The following is a 14,833-nucleotide window of genomic DNA, read 5'->3' as shown; positions in this document are numbered from 1 at the left end:
CACAAAGAAATTAACGATGACGCTGAAGACACATCAGAACAACCCATAGAAAAGCCAACTCACAAAGAAATGATTAACGCTTTTAAAACGGTTCGTATGGGTCTACAGTTTTGTGAAAATGTTCCTGATAATGTTTCTAATGCCCTGAACAAATGTGAGGTTTTCTTTGAGAATCAGACAATTTTTTAATTGTACTGTGCAAATGAAAATTACAGATTTTTTTAATTTGTTATACTTGCCGGCAAAAATTGTGTAAACGTAATTTAAATAAGTGTTTTTGAAATAAAATACATTAAAAATAAATATAGATTCATTTTCTAATTAAATAACAATTTCTAAAAAAAAAGATTCTCTGTATAACAAATTTTTTTGTTGGATTTATCGAATTCGTTATACGGAAGTTCGACTGTATATGATATATTTTTAAATTATTTTTTGCATACAGTTCCTTTGTTTTAGCATCGTAGTATAGTATACAATTATATTGGTCAGACAAGACCAATATATGGATAATAAGAGAGAGGTACTACTAAAGTAGTGTATAGTTATATTCAAGAAGGTATATTTAGGATTATTTAATAGTCATTTAGATTCAAATGTAAAATTATAAGAATAATAGAAGCTTGTGAATCATAATCAGAGGAATCCACATGTTCTTGTGTAATCTGTGACAAAGGTTTTGGAGCACCAGATTCATCTTCAGAGCTGTCGAGACAAGGACTACAACACGCCACTGGGAAATTAATAGTTAATGTCTTAGGAGAGCAATGTCTACTCAGCTAGGACTTGATTTGTGGTATGGAGAAGATCCAGAATTTCCTTTATGGTTTGTCATAATTAACAGATTGGTTGGTTGATTAGCAGATCTTTTGGAATGGGAATATATAAGATGCCTTCTATAGGAATAGTTGTAACTATTTGCTATCTCCCCCTTCCTTTCCCCCTCGACGTGGGCACCTGTACGTGGTGAGGGGACCTCCCAGTGACGCTGCTGGACTCCCAGACTAGCATCACTGGGATCCAACGCCCACAGCCCAGGTTCCAGGCTTACATCAATGGAATCCGGCGTGTTTGCCGTGCACTGCGACCCGTGGAAATTCGGAAAGGGGGATCCTGGTGGTTGAGGGGCCCAGCTTCAATACACCACTTTGGCCCCTGCTTCGACAAGACGGGTGGTCCTGGAAGGCCCGGCTAGGAGGCTCGCCTGCGAGGGTCAACCGTGTCAATGCCACGCCCCTACCCTCATGGTCCGAGGGACAGGATTCAGGCTGGCGGCGGTGTGGGTATAGTGTCTGGGTAGCCCTGGCGTCCCTCTCCCGAGCGCATTTATTGCATGCCGGGTAGTGGGCGTCCCTTTGGGCTCTGTGGTGGGTGGGGAGCCCGGGCACTGAACTATATAGAAAACTTCATGAATCCTGATAAATTAACTTCTTCAGGGGCCCCAACCCAGTCCCTATACTGAAACCATTGACAAAGATCCAGATAGCATTATTGCTAATAAGAGGCAGCGAACCGAATTACCATCAGGGCCAGTCCCAAGGTTCTTAATCATGCATTCTACCAATGAGACACCAATTGGTAAAATGTCGCCCTTTTTTTATACAAAAAGGGTTGGATGGGTTAGCAGGTTCACCAAGTCAGTTAAGAGGCTCCGTTCTGGGGACCTCTTGATTGAAACAAAAAATGACAGGCAGTCTGAACATCTACTCCGAGTAACATCAATCGGGGGAATCCCTATAACAGTGACACCACACAGAACACTCAATTCATCGAGGGGTGTCATTTCGGAGTGGGACCTTCTCGACGTAACCGAGGAGGAAATCTGCTCTGAATTAAAACCACAGGGAGTTACTGCCATCAAGAGAATTACTGCGTGAAGGGATGGAAAAATTGTTAAAACCAGGAGCGTTATCCTGACTTTTAACTCTCCTAAACCTCCTGACGAGATTAAAGCTGGATACATCAACTGTTCAGTGCGTCCATACGTTCCGAACCCTTTACGGTGTTTTAAATGCCAGAAGTATGGACATTCTCAAATGGCCTGCCGCGGAGTCCTTGCATGCGCTCGATGCGGTGCAAAGGACCACGAAACAACAGCATGTTCAGCCGCAAAACCCACCTGTATTAACTGTGAAGGCGAACACCCGACCTACTCACGAGCATGCCAGAGGTGGAAAGAAGAAAAAGAAATTCAACGGCTGAAGGCAGAGCTAAATATATCATACCAGGAGGCAAGAAAATCGGTCAAACCCCTGAATACCAACAAACCCACCTATGCCCAGAAGGTAGCAGGGAGATGTTCCGTCGGAACTCAGACGGACATGACCATTCCTCCAAAGGAGTCTTTCACTCCCATCGCGCGTTATCTGTTAAGTTCTCAAAAACCTGCACAGAAGGACCAATCAGCTGCCACTCCTATATCGGTACCTCCTAATGCTCCACAAGTAACAAAGGTAATTATGAAAGAAAAGAATAAGAAAGGGGAAGTCTCCCCTAGTACCCAAGAAAAGATGGATGTCGAGCAGAAGGAGGTACCCGAAGATTCAGTCTTGGAACTCTTTGCGGAGGAGGAAATGGACACGGGACAGCGTCCATTCTTCCCCAAAAAAGATAAATCCAAGACTGATAAAAGTAAGCCCTCAGCACCTCGGAAGCCGGCTGATGGACCCACCAAGCCAAAATAATGGCTAAATTCCTACAATGGAATTGTCGTGGATTCCGGCGAAATATTGATGACATCAAGGCCCTCCTGCAAAAGAACGAGCCAGTTTGCTTTTGCTTGCAGGAGACATATCTAAAGGCAAATGATGATCCCACCATGCACAACATCACATTTTTTCGAAAGGATAGGATTGCGGATGGCCCTGTACATGGGGGAGTGGCTATCCTTGTGGGTAACCAGACCCTGTGCAGCCCTTGCTAATTACAACCAGCATAGAGGCTGTTGCAATTCGCCTTTCAGTGGGATTTCTATTAACTGTGTGCTCCATTTATTTGCCACCTGGGACTGACATCTCCCAGGCAGAGCTTGATGATCTTCTTACGCAGCTGCCTCCCCCTTTCTTACTTCTCGGGGATTTTAACGGACATAACACCCTGTGGGGTAGTGCTAACATCAACAGAAGGGGACGAGTCATAGAGCGTATGCTCAATGACAATGACCTTTCCCTTCTAAATACTGGAACAAACACCTTCTTCCACATGCCTACCCGTACTTTTTCTGCCATTGATCTCTCTATCTGCTCCCCTTCTCTACTCCCTTCACTCACCTGGGAAGTGGAGGAGAATCCATACGGAAGTGATCACTTCCCTGTGATAACCTCGTTACACAGTGGGAGACCATGTCTTCCCTTCAGGTTACCACGGTGGAAGATTGATCAGGCTGACTGACTGCCTTCCAACATCAGGCAAATTTTGATCTTAGCACGGTCAGTCAAGAGCCTATCAATGATGCAGTTAAGTACATCACAGAAAATATTGTCCAAGCAGCTGCGAATGCTGTTCCAAAAACATCTGCTCGGTTTCCACCATTTCCCAAACCTTGGTGGAATTCACAATGCACAGCAGCAAAAAAGGCTCAAAACAAAGCGTGGGGGATATTCCGCCGGTATGGTCAGGCCACACCTAGAGTACTGTATACAGGTCTGGAGGCCTCATTTCAAGAAGGATGTAGAGCTGCTGGAACGAGTACAGAGAAGGGCAACAAGATTAGTGAATGGAACAAAGGGGTGCTCTTACGAAGAAAGGCTTAAGTTTTGCAAATTACAGTGTCTGGAGACTAGGCACCAGCGAGGTGATCTGATAGAGGTGTATAAAGCCTTGAATGGTTTAAGCATGCTCAATGCTGATGGGATTCTTCCTCTAGCTCAGAAAAATCACCTGAGAGAGCGTAAATTCAAATTGAGGAAAGACAGATGTAGGATAGACGTGCGGAAATTTGCCTTTAGCCAGCGGGTGGTTGGTTGGTGGAACAGACTTCCATCCCTTGTGGTGGTGGTGGAGGTTGATAGCCTAAATAAGTTTAAGGCTCAGCTGGACAGGTATTTTGAACGAACAGAGGGGTGAAGTGGAAGTGTTTTTTTTTTTTTTTTTTGGCTGATGCTGCATAAGCTTGCTTTCTTGCATCAAATGCCTCTACTAATGCTAAAAATGCTAATGCTAATATCCTACCACGACCAACCTTATAGCCTTTAAACGTGCACGAGCCAAAGCACGATATATCCGTCGTCAGAGTCAAAAGGAATCGTGGATCCATTTTACATCATCTATTAACCAGTCTACCAACTCTAAGGTAGTCTGGGATAAAATCCGGAAAATGAAGGGAAAATATACATCCCACCCTTCTTCAATCCTAGATTATAATGGATGCGCTATTGCAGATCCAACTGCAATAGCCAATGCTCTTGGGGAAACATTCTCTAACATCTCCGCAACATCCTCGTACTCCCCAGAGTTCCTGGTCCTGAAACATAAACTGGAAAAACAAGCACTTAATTTTAAGACCAAGGGCCTCTATCCTTACAATGGGGCGTTCACTATAGAGGAACTGAAAAGAGCCCTCACTCTTTCCAAAGCAAGTGCTGTTGGACCAGATGGCATCCATTATGAAATGATTAAACATCTTTCACCAAAATCTATGGATTGTCTGCTCCTTCTGTATAACAGAATCTTTACTGAAGGGCAGTTTCCGGACTCCTGGCGAAAGGCAATCGTTCTTGCCTTCCCTAAGCCAGGAAAGGATCCAAAAGTCACCACCAACTATCGTCCTATTGCCCTTACTAGCTGTCTGTGCAAAATCCTGGAGAGAATGGTCAATTCTCGTTTAATATGGTATTTAGAATCAAATGACCTTCTCTCTAGCATCCAGTGCGGCTTCCGAAGGAACCGGTCCACTTTGGACCATCTTATTAGAATGGAAGCATCCATCCGGGATGCTTTCTTAAAACGTGAACACTTGGTGTCGGTGTTCTTTGACATGGGGAAAGCGTATGACACAACTTGGAGATTTGGCATTTTAAAAGACTTACATAGGCTAGGCCTAAGAGGGCATCTGTCCTTTTTAATTCAAAACTTTTTAGCCAATCGATCGTTCCAAGTTCGTGTGGGATCCTCACTCTCTCGCTCCTTTAGCCAAGAGGAGGGAGTACCACAAGGATCAGTATTAAGTGTCACGCTTTTTGCCATAAAAATAAATTCCATCACAGAACAACTTCCTCCAACTGTAAACAGTGCCCTCTATGTTGATGACTTTAGCATTTTTTGCCAGTCGTGCAACATGAGGGTTATTGAAAGACAACTGCAGAAAGCCATTGATAGTCTGAATTCCTGGGCACTTGCTAATGGCTTCAGGTTCTCGCCGGAGAAGACCGTTTGCGTACACTTTTGTCGCAAGCGTAATCTTCATCCTGAACCTGAATTAAGGCTCGGACAAAATGCTATTCCAGTAGCAGTGAACACAAAATTCTTGGGACTCATATTCGATAAAAAATTGACCTTTTTGGATCATATTCGTCAACTCCGCACAAAGTGCACAAGAGCCCTCAATATGCTCCGCTCGCTCTCCTCCTTAACTTGGGGTGCAGACCGATGCACCCTTCTACGGCTTTACCGTGCACTTGTGCGATCCAAATTAGATTATGGGTCCCAAGTATATTCTTCAGCCAGAGACAATGTACTTCGATGGCTGGATCCTGTCCATCATCAGGCTATACGTATCGCTACTGGAGCATTTCGAACATCTCCTGTCCAGAGTTTATACGTCGAAGCAAACGAACCACCGTTATCGTTTCGACGTAAGCAGTTGTCTTTAAAGTACGCTTTAAAACTGAAATCCCTGCCAGACCATCCTACGTGGCCCTTCGTTTTTGAGCCACGATGGGAAAACTTGTACAATACCCGTATTGTACAAGTTTTTCCTGCCAATCGTCCTTTTGGTATTCGTCTCCAAGGGCTACTCAATGAACTTAATATCAAGGTAGACAAGGTTGCCCAAACATCAAAGCAACCCTTTCCACCCTGGCATGCTCGTGTCCCGACATGCGACTTGTCGCTTAGAAACTGGGCAAAGTCGGACACTCCATCATGTGTCTACCAGCAGCTTCATTCAGCACACCGAACTGAATATTCCGACTTCGCGCCAGTCTACACAGACGGTTCGAAGTCAGAATCATATGTGGGATCTGCTGCTGTCTTTACAGACAGGACTATATCAGAGCAGATTCCCTCTGAATGCAGCATATTTACTGCAGAGCTGCACGCTGTAGAGTTAGCCTTGGATCATATTAGTAAATGCCAATACCAATGGTTCATTTTATATTCCGACTCCCTTAGCATGTTACAGGCTTTAATATCCGTGAGGTATAATCCTCATCCAGTTCTGTCTAGCATTCAGCAGAAGATTCACGTTCTCCATGAATGCGAATATGACATCCGCTTCTGCTGGATTCCGAGCCACATTGGGATTAGGGGAAATGATTTGGCTGACGCCGCAGCCAAATCAGCAATTCCCAATGATAACCGCTGCCTGTTAGTCCCCTATACAGACTACAGGCAAATAATACACCAAAAGATATATTCCCAATGGCAGGACTTGTGGAATAGACAGACTGGGAATAAATTATATGGTATAAAGCCTGTAATTGAACCGTGGCAGTCTAGTCTGCGCAGGAATCGTAAGGAGGAAGTTGTTCCAGCTCGTCTCCGCATAGGACACGGTCATCTTACACATTCTTTTCTGCTGAGGGCAGATGACTGTCCTATGTGCGAGAACTGTGGCACAGTTTTATCCATGAGACACATTTTAATTGATTGTCCAGATTTTAGAAATATCCATTTTACCGCTTTTAATTATCTGACTGAGCCATATACACTCAGTCAGATTTTATCCGACAATGACAATGTGTCTGCTGTTTTTAGCTTTTTAAAATCAATAAAGATTTTTAATCGAATATAAAATTTACATTTTTTCTTTATATATTTGTTATACCTTTGGACATAGTGACCTAACTAATTAGGTCACTGAAAGTTTAAACTTTTTTATAAATGACATGGTCTTGGCGCATTATAGCCATAGAAGCTAATGCGCCAATAAAACCAACCCCCCCACGCCTTCCTTTCATGAACTCTCCAGAACCAAGTGCTGTGAGAATAGGACACCAGTAGAAATTCTCATTTGTATTATTTTTTTTCTTTCTTGTATGTGTGTGGATCTACTTAATCCATTTTTCTTGCATCAAAATTTTAATAATATATCTTATCCATTTTTCTTTGGTTTTTAATAGTCAGATGATCATTCCTTTAATTTTAGGTGTGTGTGTGTGTGTGTGTGTGTGTGTGTGTGTGTGTGTGTGTGTGTGTGTGTGTGTGTGTGTGTGTGTGTGTGTGTGTGTGTGTGTGTGTTTAAAGTAACATTTTTTGCTTTCTCTTTTATTGTAATTTTTTTTCTTTTGCATGTACTTTTACAGCCAAAGATCTTATAAATCGCTTGCTTCAGGTAAAAACCAGGAAAAGGTTAACAGTGGAGAAATCACTTTCACATACTTGGCTAGAGGTATACATAGTTTTATTTAAAAATTTTTTTTTTTTTTTTTTTAAAAGAAATAGATTGTATGTAATTTGGCCTTCAGAAGTAAATGTGATTATCACTGTGTAAAGTTCATACAACATTTATGAAATAATTACCTTGATCTGCAAAAATTTTTTTTAAATATAGAAATTATTTAAAAATAATAAAGATTTTAGCTTGAATACACTATTGAAGCCTTTGGTGACATTAATAACAATGAATTATTAATAACTTTAAAATGACTCTCCCACTTAATCTTTTTTACATCATATTATGATGTAAAACACATTAACTATATTTCTTACCAAAAAGACCACAACGATGGTGGTTGTACTGCAGAATTATTTTAAAGAGCATGCAGCTAAAAAAGGAAGGGAGGAAGAATTGTAACCTCTATTTGATTTTAAATGGTGAAAATAGGCTGGCCAGGAATCCTTTACATAAAATTATTAAGTTAAAAGTAAAGTTTGTACAACTTAAGACTTCCAGTACTATGATTTTTTTTCTCTCTCTGTCGTCGTCTCGCTCTCTCTCTCTTTTTTTTTTTTTTTGTAATTTATCCTACTTGATTATTAATATTTAGTAATATTAATTCCATTTGCCAAAAAACTATATACATATTTTCCCAAAAGAAGGAAATCTGAGATTAAAAAATCTAAAACAACTCTGAGGAAACAGTCTGAAAGCTTTTCCAAAACCAAATAATGAAAACCATAATCCAGTGGAACTGCAGAGGAGACCACACTAACATAAATTACATATACAATCTCATTTCACAACATGCTCTTCTGTGCCTTTGCTTGCAGAAAACTTAACTCAGATCCTAAGATTCTTCCTCAATAAGGATCTATACTGCTTACTGTACAGACAGAATAACAGAAGGTATGACCCGTGGTGGTGTGGAAATTCTGGTGAATTTTCATATTCCCTTTCAAATGGTCCCACTAAACATGACCCTTCAAGCAGTTGCACTAAGTCCTTCATAACAGTTGTAACAATTTACATTCCACTGAGCCAAGATTACTACAAGATTCATAAGACCTAGTAATCCAAATACAGTCAATTCTGGTTATTTGGGACACATCAGGACTAGTGCATTTTGGCCCGATTAAGCGGCTGCCCCAATTATCCGGAGTTTTCCCCCCCCCCAAAGCTAGCAGTTTTCCGACCCTCCTAACACTGCCTGAGTAAGCAGGAATACAAGAGAATCCCTTAGTAGCAAACATTAAGGACAATTACAGGTATGCTGATTATATATTATTGAAATATAATTTATTTCGCTATGACTTATGATATTTTTTCCGAAGTTAAATGAGTTATAGAGTACATATACTATTTTTTTACACTTGTGTTACAAACTTGAATTGTACATATATATTCCTTTATTTTAATGTTAAACGTTGGTACATCTTTTGATTTAAACATGATAGAGACTTATAGTGATTTGGAATCAGTTCGTTTATTTCCCCCAGAATCGCATATTTTCATTGTGGTATGACAGAAAATATTTTTTGTTGGCTAGTGTAATTTTTTCAGTCCAACAAGTTGACTTCAGGAAAAATTGAACAACACTAGATTTTCTTATCAAATTAGAAAATAATGTATGCAGTGCTTTCCTCTGAAAAGAATATCACATCATTGTCAGAAACAGCATACAATACCAAATGGCAGTTGGTTACTCAATGTTGTTGGTTACTCAGTATTTCTTATTTTCAGAATAGGTAAACTGTGGTGGCAGCTGCAGGTAGTGATAAACAGTAAGAAAATAGGCACAAACAAATGGCTTCTGGGTCTCCACACAAAAAACTGCTTGTGTGCACTTTTGTAAAAAAATGAAACCTGCACCCTGGCACCAAACTTCAACTTGATGGACATACCATTCCAGTAGTACCAAGCATAAGATTCTTATGTCTTATGTAGATAAGAAACTAACATTTCTTGAGCATATTACACAACTGAGACCACGCCTCCGTAGCCAGGTGGGCAGGAGCAGCAGTGCGTAGCACACACTTCTTGATTAGACTGGGGTTCAAGCCCGTGACCACCAAATACAGAGGATGCGGAAAGGTCGGGGAATGACCACTGCATATCCCTGGAGCAACATGGTCTTAGTTGCTAATGCTCCTAAAAACCAAACAACAACAACAACTGAGACTTTCATTCCTCAAAAAAATTGAACATATTCAGAATCCAACTGCTGATTTGGTTATGAATCCAGAGCAACCACATTGAAAATGTCGGCATTTGCAAGTATGAAAAACAAAATCTGATAGACAAATTGTAATGCTCTTATACATACAGATGTGTCCAATCTTGGTTTTGAGGGGCATGAAGCTGAGTCTAAGCATTTCCCATGGCCTGCAATCACCAGACTAAATATTATTTATTTAAGTTATTCTTCTCTTCCATTATTTTCCTTTCCAAATATGCCCACAGTGGGCATATTTGGAAAGGAGAGTGAGAAGTAGTTTTCCTCTACCTCCATTGTTCAAGGAGCTAAAAACCATTCTTCCATGAAGAATGGTCTAATATTCCTTTTAAGACGGTTTGATTTATTTGAATCTATTTTGCGTAAAATAATTTTAAAAGCAAAGATTGGCCCATGTAGTATGGGACTTCACTTCTCAGGGAAGTCAAATGGCTAGATATTTCAAGTTAATTCAATTTGAACTATGTTCAGTGTTATATTATTGACATTTTCTAATATGGTTTATGTCTTACTGACTGAAAAATACGGTAGTATTTTATTGCAGTACTGTTTTTATTATTGTCAGTGAATTCACACACACACACACACACACACACACACACACACACATAATATATGTATTAGTGTTTATATGGAAGATTATTGTAGAAGACACCTAGATAAATCTATGGAGAACGCATAGGTGAAGTATGTTACATATACACAAAGGATAATATACAGAAACTTATCATTATATACAGGTAGTTCTTGACTTTACGAGTTAATTCAGCCGACCGGGCTAGTCGGGTGGGTAAAGTACCTGCCCGACAACCCAAAGGTCGCGGGTTCGATTCCCGCCTCGGGCTTGGATCAAAGTACTGCAAAAACCTTGGGAGGTGCAATATGGCCACAGAAGCCGATGCGCCAATAACTACCAAATCAAAAAAAAAAAAAAAAAAAAAAAAAAACGAGTTAATTCATTCCTAGCGCGCGCTCGTAAAGCAGGAATTTATTTCCCCATAGACATAATGTTAAAAATAGGGATTACATTATCAACAATATTTGTAAAATATTGAGATTCAAGAAACTACTTTATAATTCATACTATCATATTTATTGATTCATACTATCTAGTTATCAACAATGAAATTAGTTAGCTAATTAGTTTATGTTTAAACAATGATTAATTTATCCAAAGAAATTAAAGTGTAGCCTGTAAAATCAAGAAAATTATAATAATAGAGAAATTATTTACGACTTACAAATGTTAAAGAATGTTTATTCTTCATCATCAACTAAATGCACACTCGTTGATCACTCATTATTGGCTCAGCACTCGTCGGTTTGTTGCATAAGGAGTCGTCTTCTTCAGAAATGCTTTAAGAGGCATTTGTTTCCAAGATAATCTTCTCTTTTAATTATACATTTCACAATTGCGTATGCATAAGCATTTTTTAATGGCACACACAAATTTCAACTAACACGATTCGCATGGAGTAATAAGTTTACTAAGCTTTAAAAAATAGGAATGAAGAGAAGATTCTTAAAATTTATTTGTTTTTTATATGATTGAAGATTTCAGTAAAGGGAAACACATTTCACCATAATAACGTAAAAACCCACAGTATTCCATCTATCAGTATTATCGCAAATGCAATAAGATTGAGTTTACTACCTGTTTATAATTAGATGCACTAACAGAAAAGCCCAATAAACCGGAAAGTGCAAATTGTTTTTATTGTTTATGGTAGTGACCTCCAGAAATGTGCTTTAGAAAAATATCACAAAGGCATTTAAAATTGATTCTTATAACGGAACATATGATAATGATGAAAGTGTAGTGCATTTTAATGATTTCAATTGGTAACTAATACACTTTATAAACCACGCTCACAACCTTTTATATGACCTTAAGGCGCCTCCGTGGGCAGGAGCGCAGTGCGTAGCACAGCTTCTTGATTAGACCAGGGTTCGAGCCCGTGACCACCAAATACGGAGGATGCGGAAAGGTCAGGGAATGACCACCGCATATCCCTGGAGCAATACGGCCTTAGTTGCTAATGCTCCTAAAAACCAAATAACAACAACAAATATGACCTTAAATTCATGCTCGTGACCTTAAAAATCAAATTTTAGAGAGATAAATAGCTTAGTTATACAGTGAAAATTTCAACTTCCGAGATCTTGAAACCAATTACCAAAAAACAATATGTTATTGGGGGTTCACATTACAATATTTTCATGATAGGATGGTGTCTCTGGAACTGATTAATATCATAAAGCGGGGTACACTGTATTGTAGCTATGTACCTCGTTTGGAATTCGGTATTTATGAATGTTTAACATTAATTTTTACAATTAATGTTCATATTTTCGATTTTGTTGATACTCGATACTTGGGGGGGGGGACTCATAAACCCGGGAACTCGTAAAGCGAGAACTGTCTGTACCTACAATTTGGATGACTTCTTCCAGGATCATCCACCCAAATTGAAAGGAAGGAACAATGATAAGGGGGTAAAGGGTTCTCTGTTTCTGTAATGATCAATATATACTATGACAAAATCAATTTTGAGGTTATATAATGCATAGTACAATTGATCATAGTTGACCTGACAGACAATAAAGGGTATAAAGTTAAAAGCAGACTTACCATGTCCAAACAAAAGAACCACATGTGGACCTTACTTTAGCCCAAAAAAAAAAATGCAGTTGTGTATAATTGTGGCCCTCTAATGTGAATTGGAAAGTGGTGAACCTCAAAATCGATTTTGTCATAGTGCATATTGATCATTACAGAAACAGAGAACCCCTTATTTATTTATTTTTTTTTTTCCTTTCAATTTGGGTGGTTGAGCCGGAAGAATTTGCCCAAATTGTAGGTATATGTAGCATACTTCACCTATGCATTCTCCATATATTTAACAAAATATGGTATATATAGATAGGTAAACAGGGAATATCCCTTTTTACAAACTGTTTTTATTCTTGTTAGTATATCAAAGATTAGATAATTATACTTTAAATCAAAAAATATATGTTATGATGTTTTCCATGTAGGATTATCAGACTTGGTGTGATTTAAGGGAATTAGAAGCACAAGTTGGTTGGAGATTTTTGACACATGAATCAGATGACCCTCGTTGGGAACTGTATCGACGAGAGCACAATCTTCCCCCACCTCCAGCTGTTCCTTGTAGTAGTATCGAAAATAGCCCTCGACCTATTGGAGAATTGCAAAACCAAGGCACATTGCAGCCTTGTCCTGAAGCAAGAAGAGAGGAGGAAGCCTGCTCCAGTATATTTGGAAGACTCCGCTTGTGATGAAGCTAGTGAAGTTAATTGTTTTTTATTTTGTTAGGCAGACGACATGTCATGAGCAAATTTTTGTATATAACAGAAATCTTAAAAATGGTGATGGAGCATTATTTGGAAATGTAAAGCTCAGATTAAATTGTAAAATAATCAAGATTTTATGCAAGGTTTCAGGAATAATGCTTGCTCAACAGTGCAAGAAAAATTAATGCGATGTTTGTGCATTTAAAGGAAAACAAATTTTCTTTCTGAACAAATTATGTAAATATTGATAATCTTGCATGTAGTGTTCTCGGCTTGTGGTTTTTATCCCTGTTGCAGAATCAATTTTTCCTCATTGATTTGAACTTAAATAGTTAATACAAGAAATGCATTGTAAAGTCTTCCCAGATAGCATGAACTTTTAATCTGTGGTGTTTCTTAGCATGTATAATGGAAATTTTTTAGTTTTCATGCTATATGTGTGAAAAACTATGATACTCGAAGACTTGTACATTCAGCACTATCTATAGTCGATGTTGCTGAATTATAAGAGCAATAGGTATATATTGTAAAATATTTGTGAAGAGTTTATTGGTTTTGCAAGTATTATTGCCTTATCTACTCACCATTCAATTTATTCTAGAGTGGATAACCAATAAAGAATAGCTGCAACGTATTTTAAGTGTTAGTAGTAGTTGTGATTGGAAGGCAATATTTTTAAACGTATATTTTATAAATATTTTTCCTACAAAAGTACTTAAGATTAGTAGAATTTTATCGGTCATGATTCCATTTAATTCTGGTTTTGTTTGATAGGGATATTTGAAATAGGTATTAAAATTTTGAGTTGTAAATTGGACATAAAGAATGTAATAGGAAACAGATTTAGAACATATATATATATATGTGATGCTTCTTTAGTTTCATGCTGTTGGAAATGAAATATCTTCTTCTGTCAGCAAGTAGGTGTGTTGCTTCTCAGAGCATGGATAAATATCTTGAATGACTGATATGTAAATATATTTTTATAATTTATATTATCAGGTCCCAAATATTTTCTTTGTAAAATATTCATCACAAAGAAAATTAATTTTGCACATTATAGCAAAAAAAATACATTTTTTTTTCTTGTAAATTATAAAATTATTTTATACACAAAAAATAAATTTAGTGTACCTGTGAACAAACTTTAAACTATGTTTTATTTTCTAGTTTGTGCTTGTAATTTGTGATTTTTTTTTTCTAAAGTTATTTTGTGTTTTATTTGTGTTTTACATTAATATAATTATGTACTGAATGCAAAAAACTAGGAACTTCAATGGAGTTAAAAAAAAAAAAAAAAAATACTGGAATTAGTAATGAATTTTTTCATATAAAAATGTGATCCATGCAATTTCTGGAAAAAAATAGAAACAAAAAAAAAAAAAAAAAAAAATTATTTTCATTCAGATGAAGTAATGTTATAATTGATAACATCGTTGGGTTCCAATAACTACTTCTGGTGTGCAAAGCTGCTGTGAAATTAGAGTATAGATTAATGATAACAGGTGAATTTGATTACATTTCAAAAGTATTCCTATTTTTGTAAAGTGAAAATTATTAATGAACATTACATTGTTAGTTGAAGTTTTAACACTGATTAAAACTTTGCACCATCGGTGTTAACAACATTTCATCAGTGTTGTTAGCACTGTTGTAAAGTGTTTTTGCATAATTTTAATTTTACATTTTCACCTATTCCACAGAATTCTCAGAGCTTATCCTTCTCTAGTGGCAGCAGTATT

General features: G+C 38.0%; 1 protein-coding gene across 1 annotated transcript in view; it reads left to right on the top strand.

The window, feature by feature from the left end:
* The window catches only part of LOC150085099 (serine/threonine-protein kinase D3-like), a 224,473-nt gene extending 211,366 nt beyond the window's left edge, over positions 1 to 13,107 (top strand). Inside the window, exons 21-22 of the mRNA XM_090375772.1 lie at positions 7,464 to 7,549; positions 12,813 to 13,107. Coding sequence (XP_090231898.1) covers positions 7,464 to 7,549; positions 12,813 to 13,076 — 350 coding nt within the window. The 3' untranslated portion in view covers positions 13,077 to 13,107. The remainder of the gene's footprint in view (positions 1 to 7,463; positions 7,550 to 12,812) is intronic.
* Positions 13,108 to 14,833: the final 1,726 nt, after the last annotated feature.

This window comes from Mastigoproctus giganteus, chromosome 6 (assembly GCF_048544385.1).
Source record: "Mastigoproctus giganteus isolate SK-2022 chromosome 6, ASM4854438v1, whole genome shotgun sequence".
NCBI lineage: Eukaryota > Metazoa > Arthropoda > Arachnida > Uropygi > Thelyphonidae > Mastigoproctus > Mastigoproctus giganteus.
The sequence above is the reverse complement of the archived record's forward strand: the minus strand, read 5'-3'. Positions and strand labels throughout refer to the sequence as shown.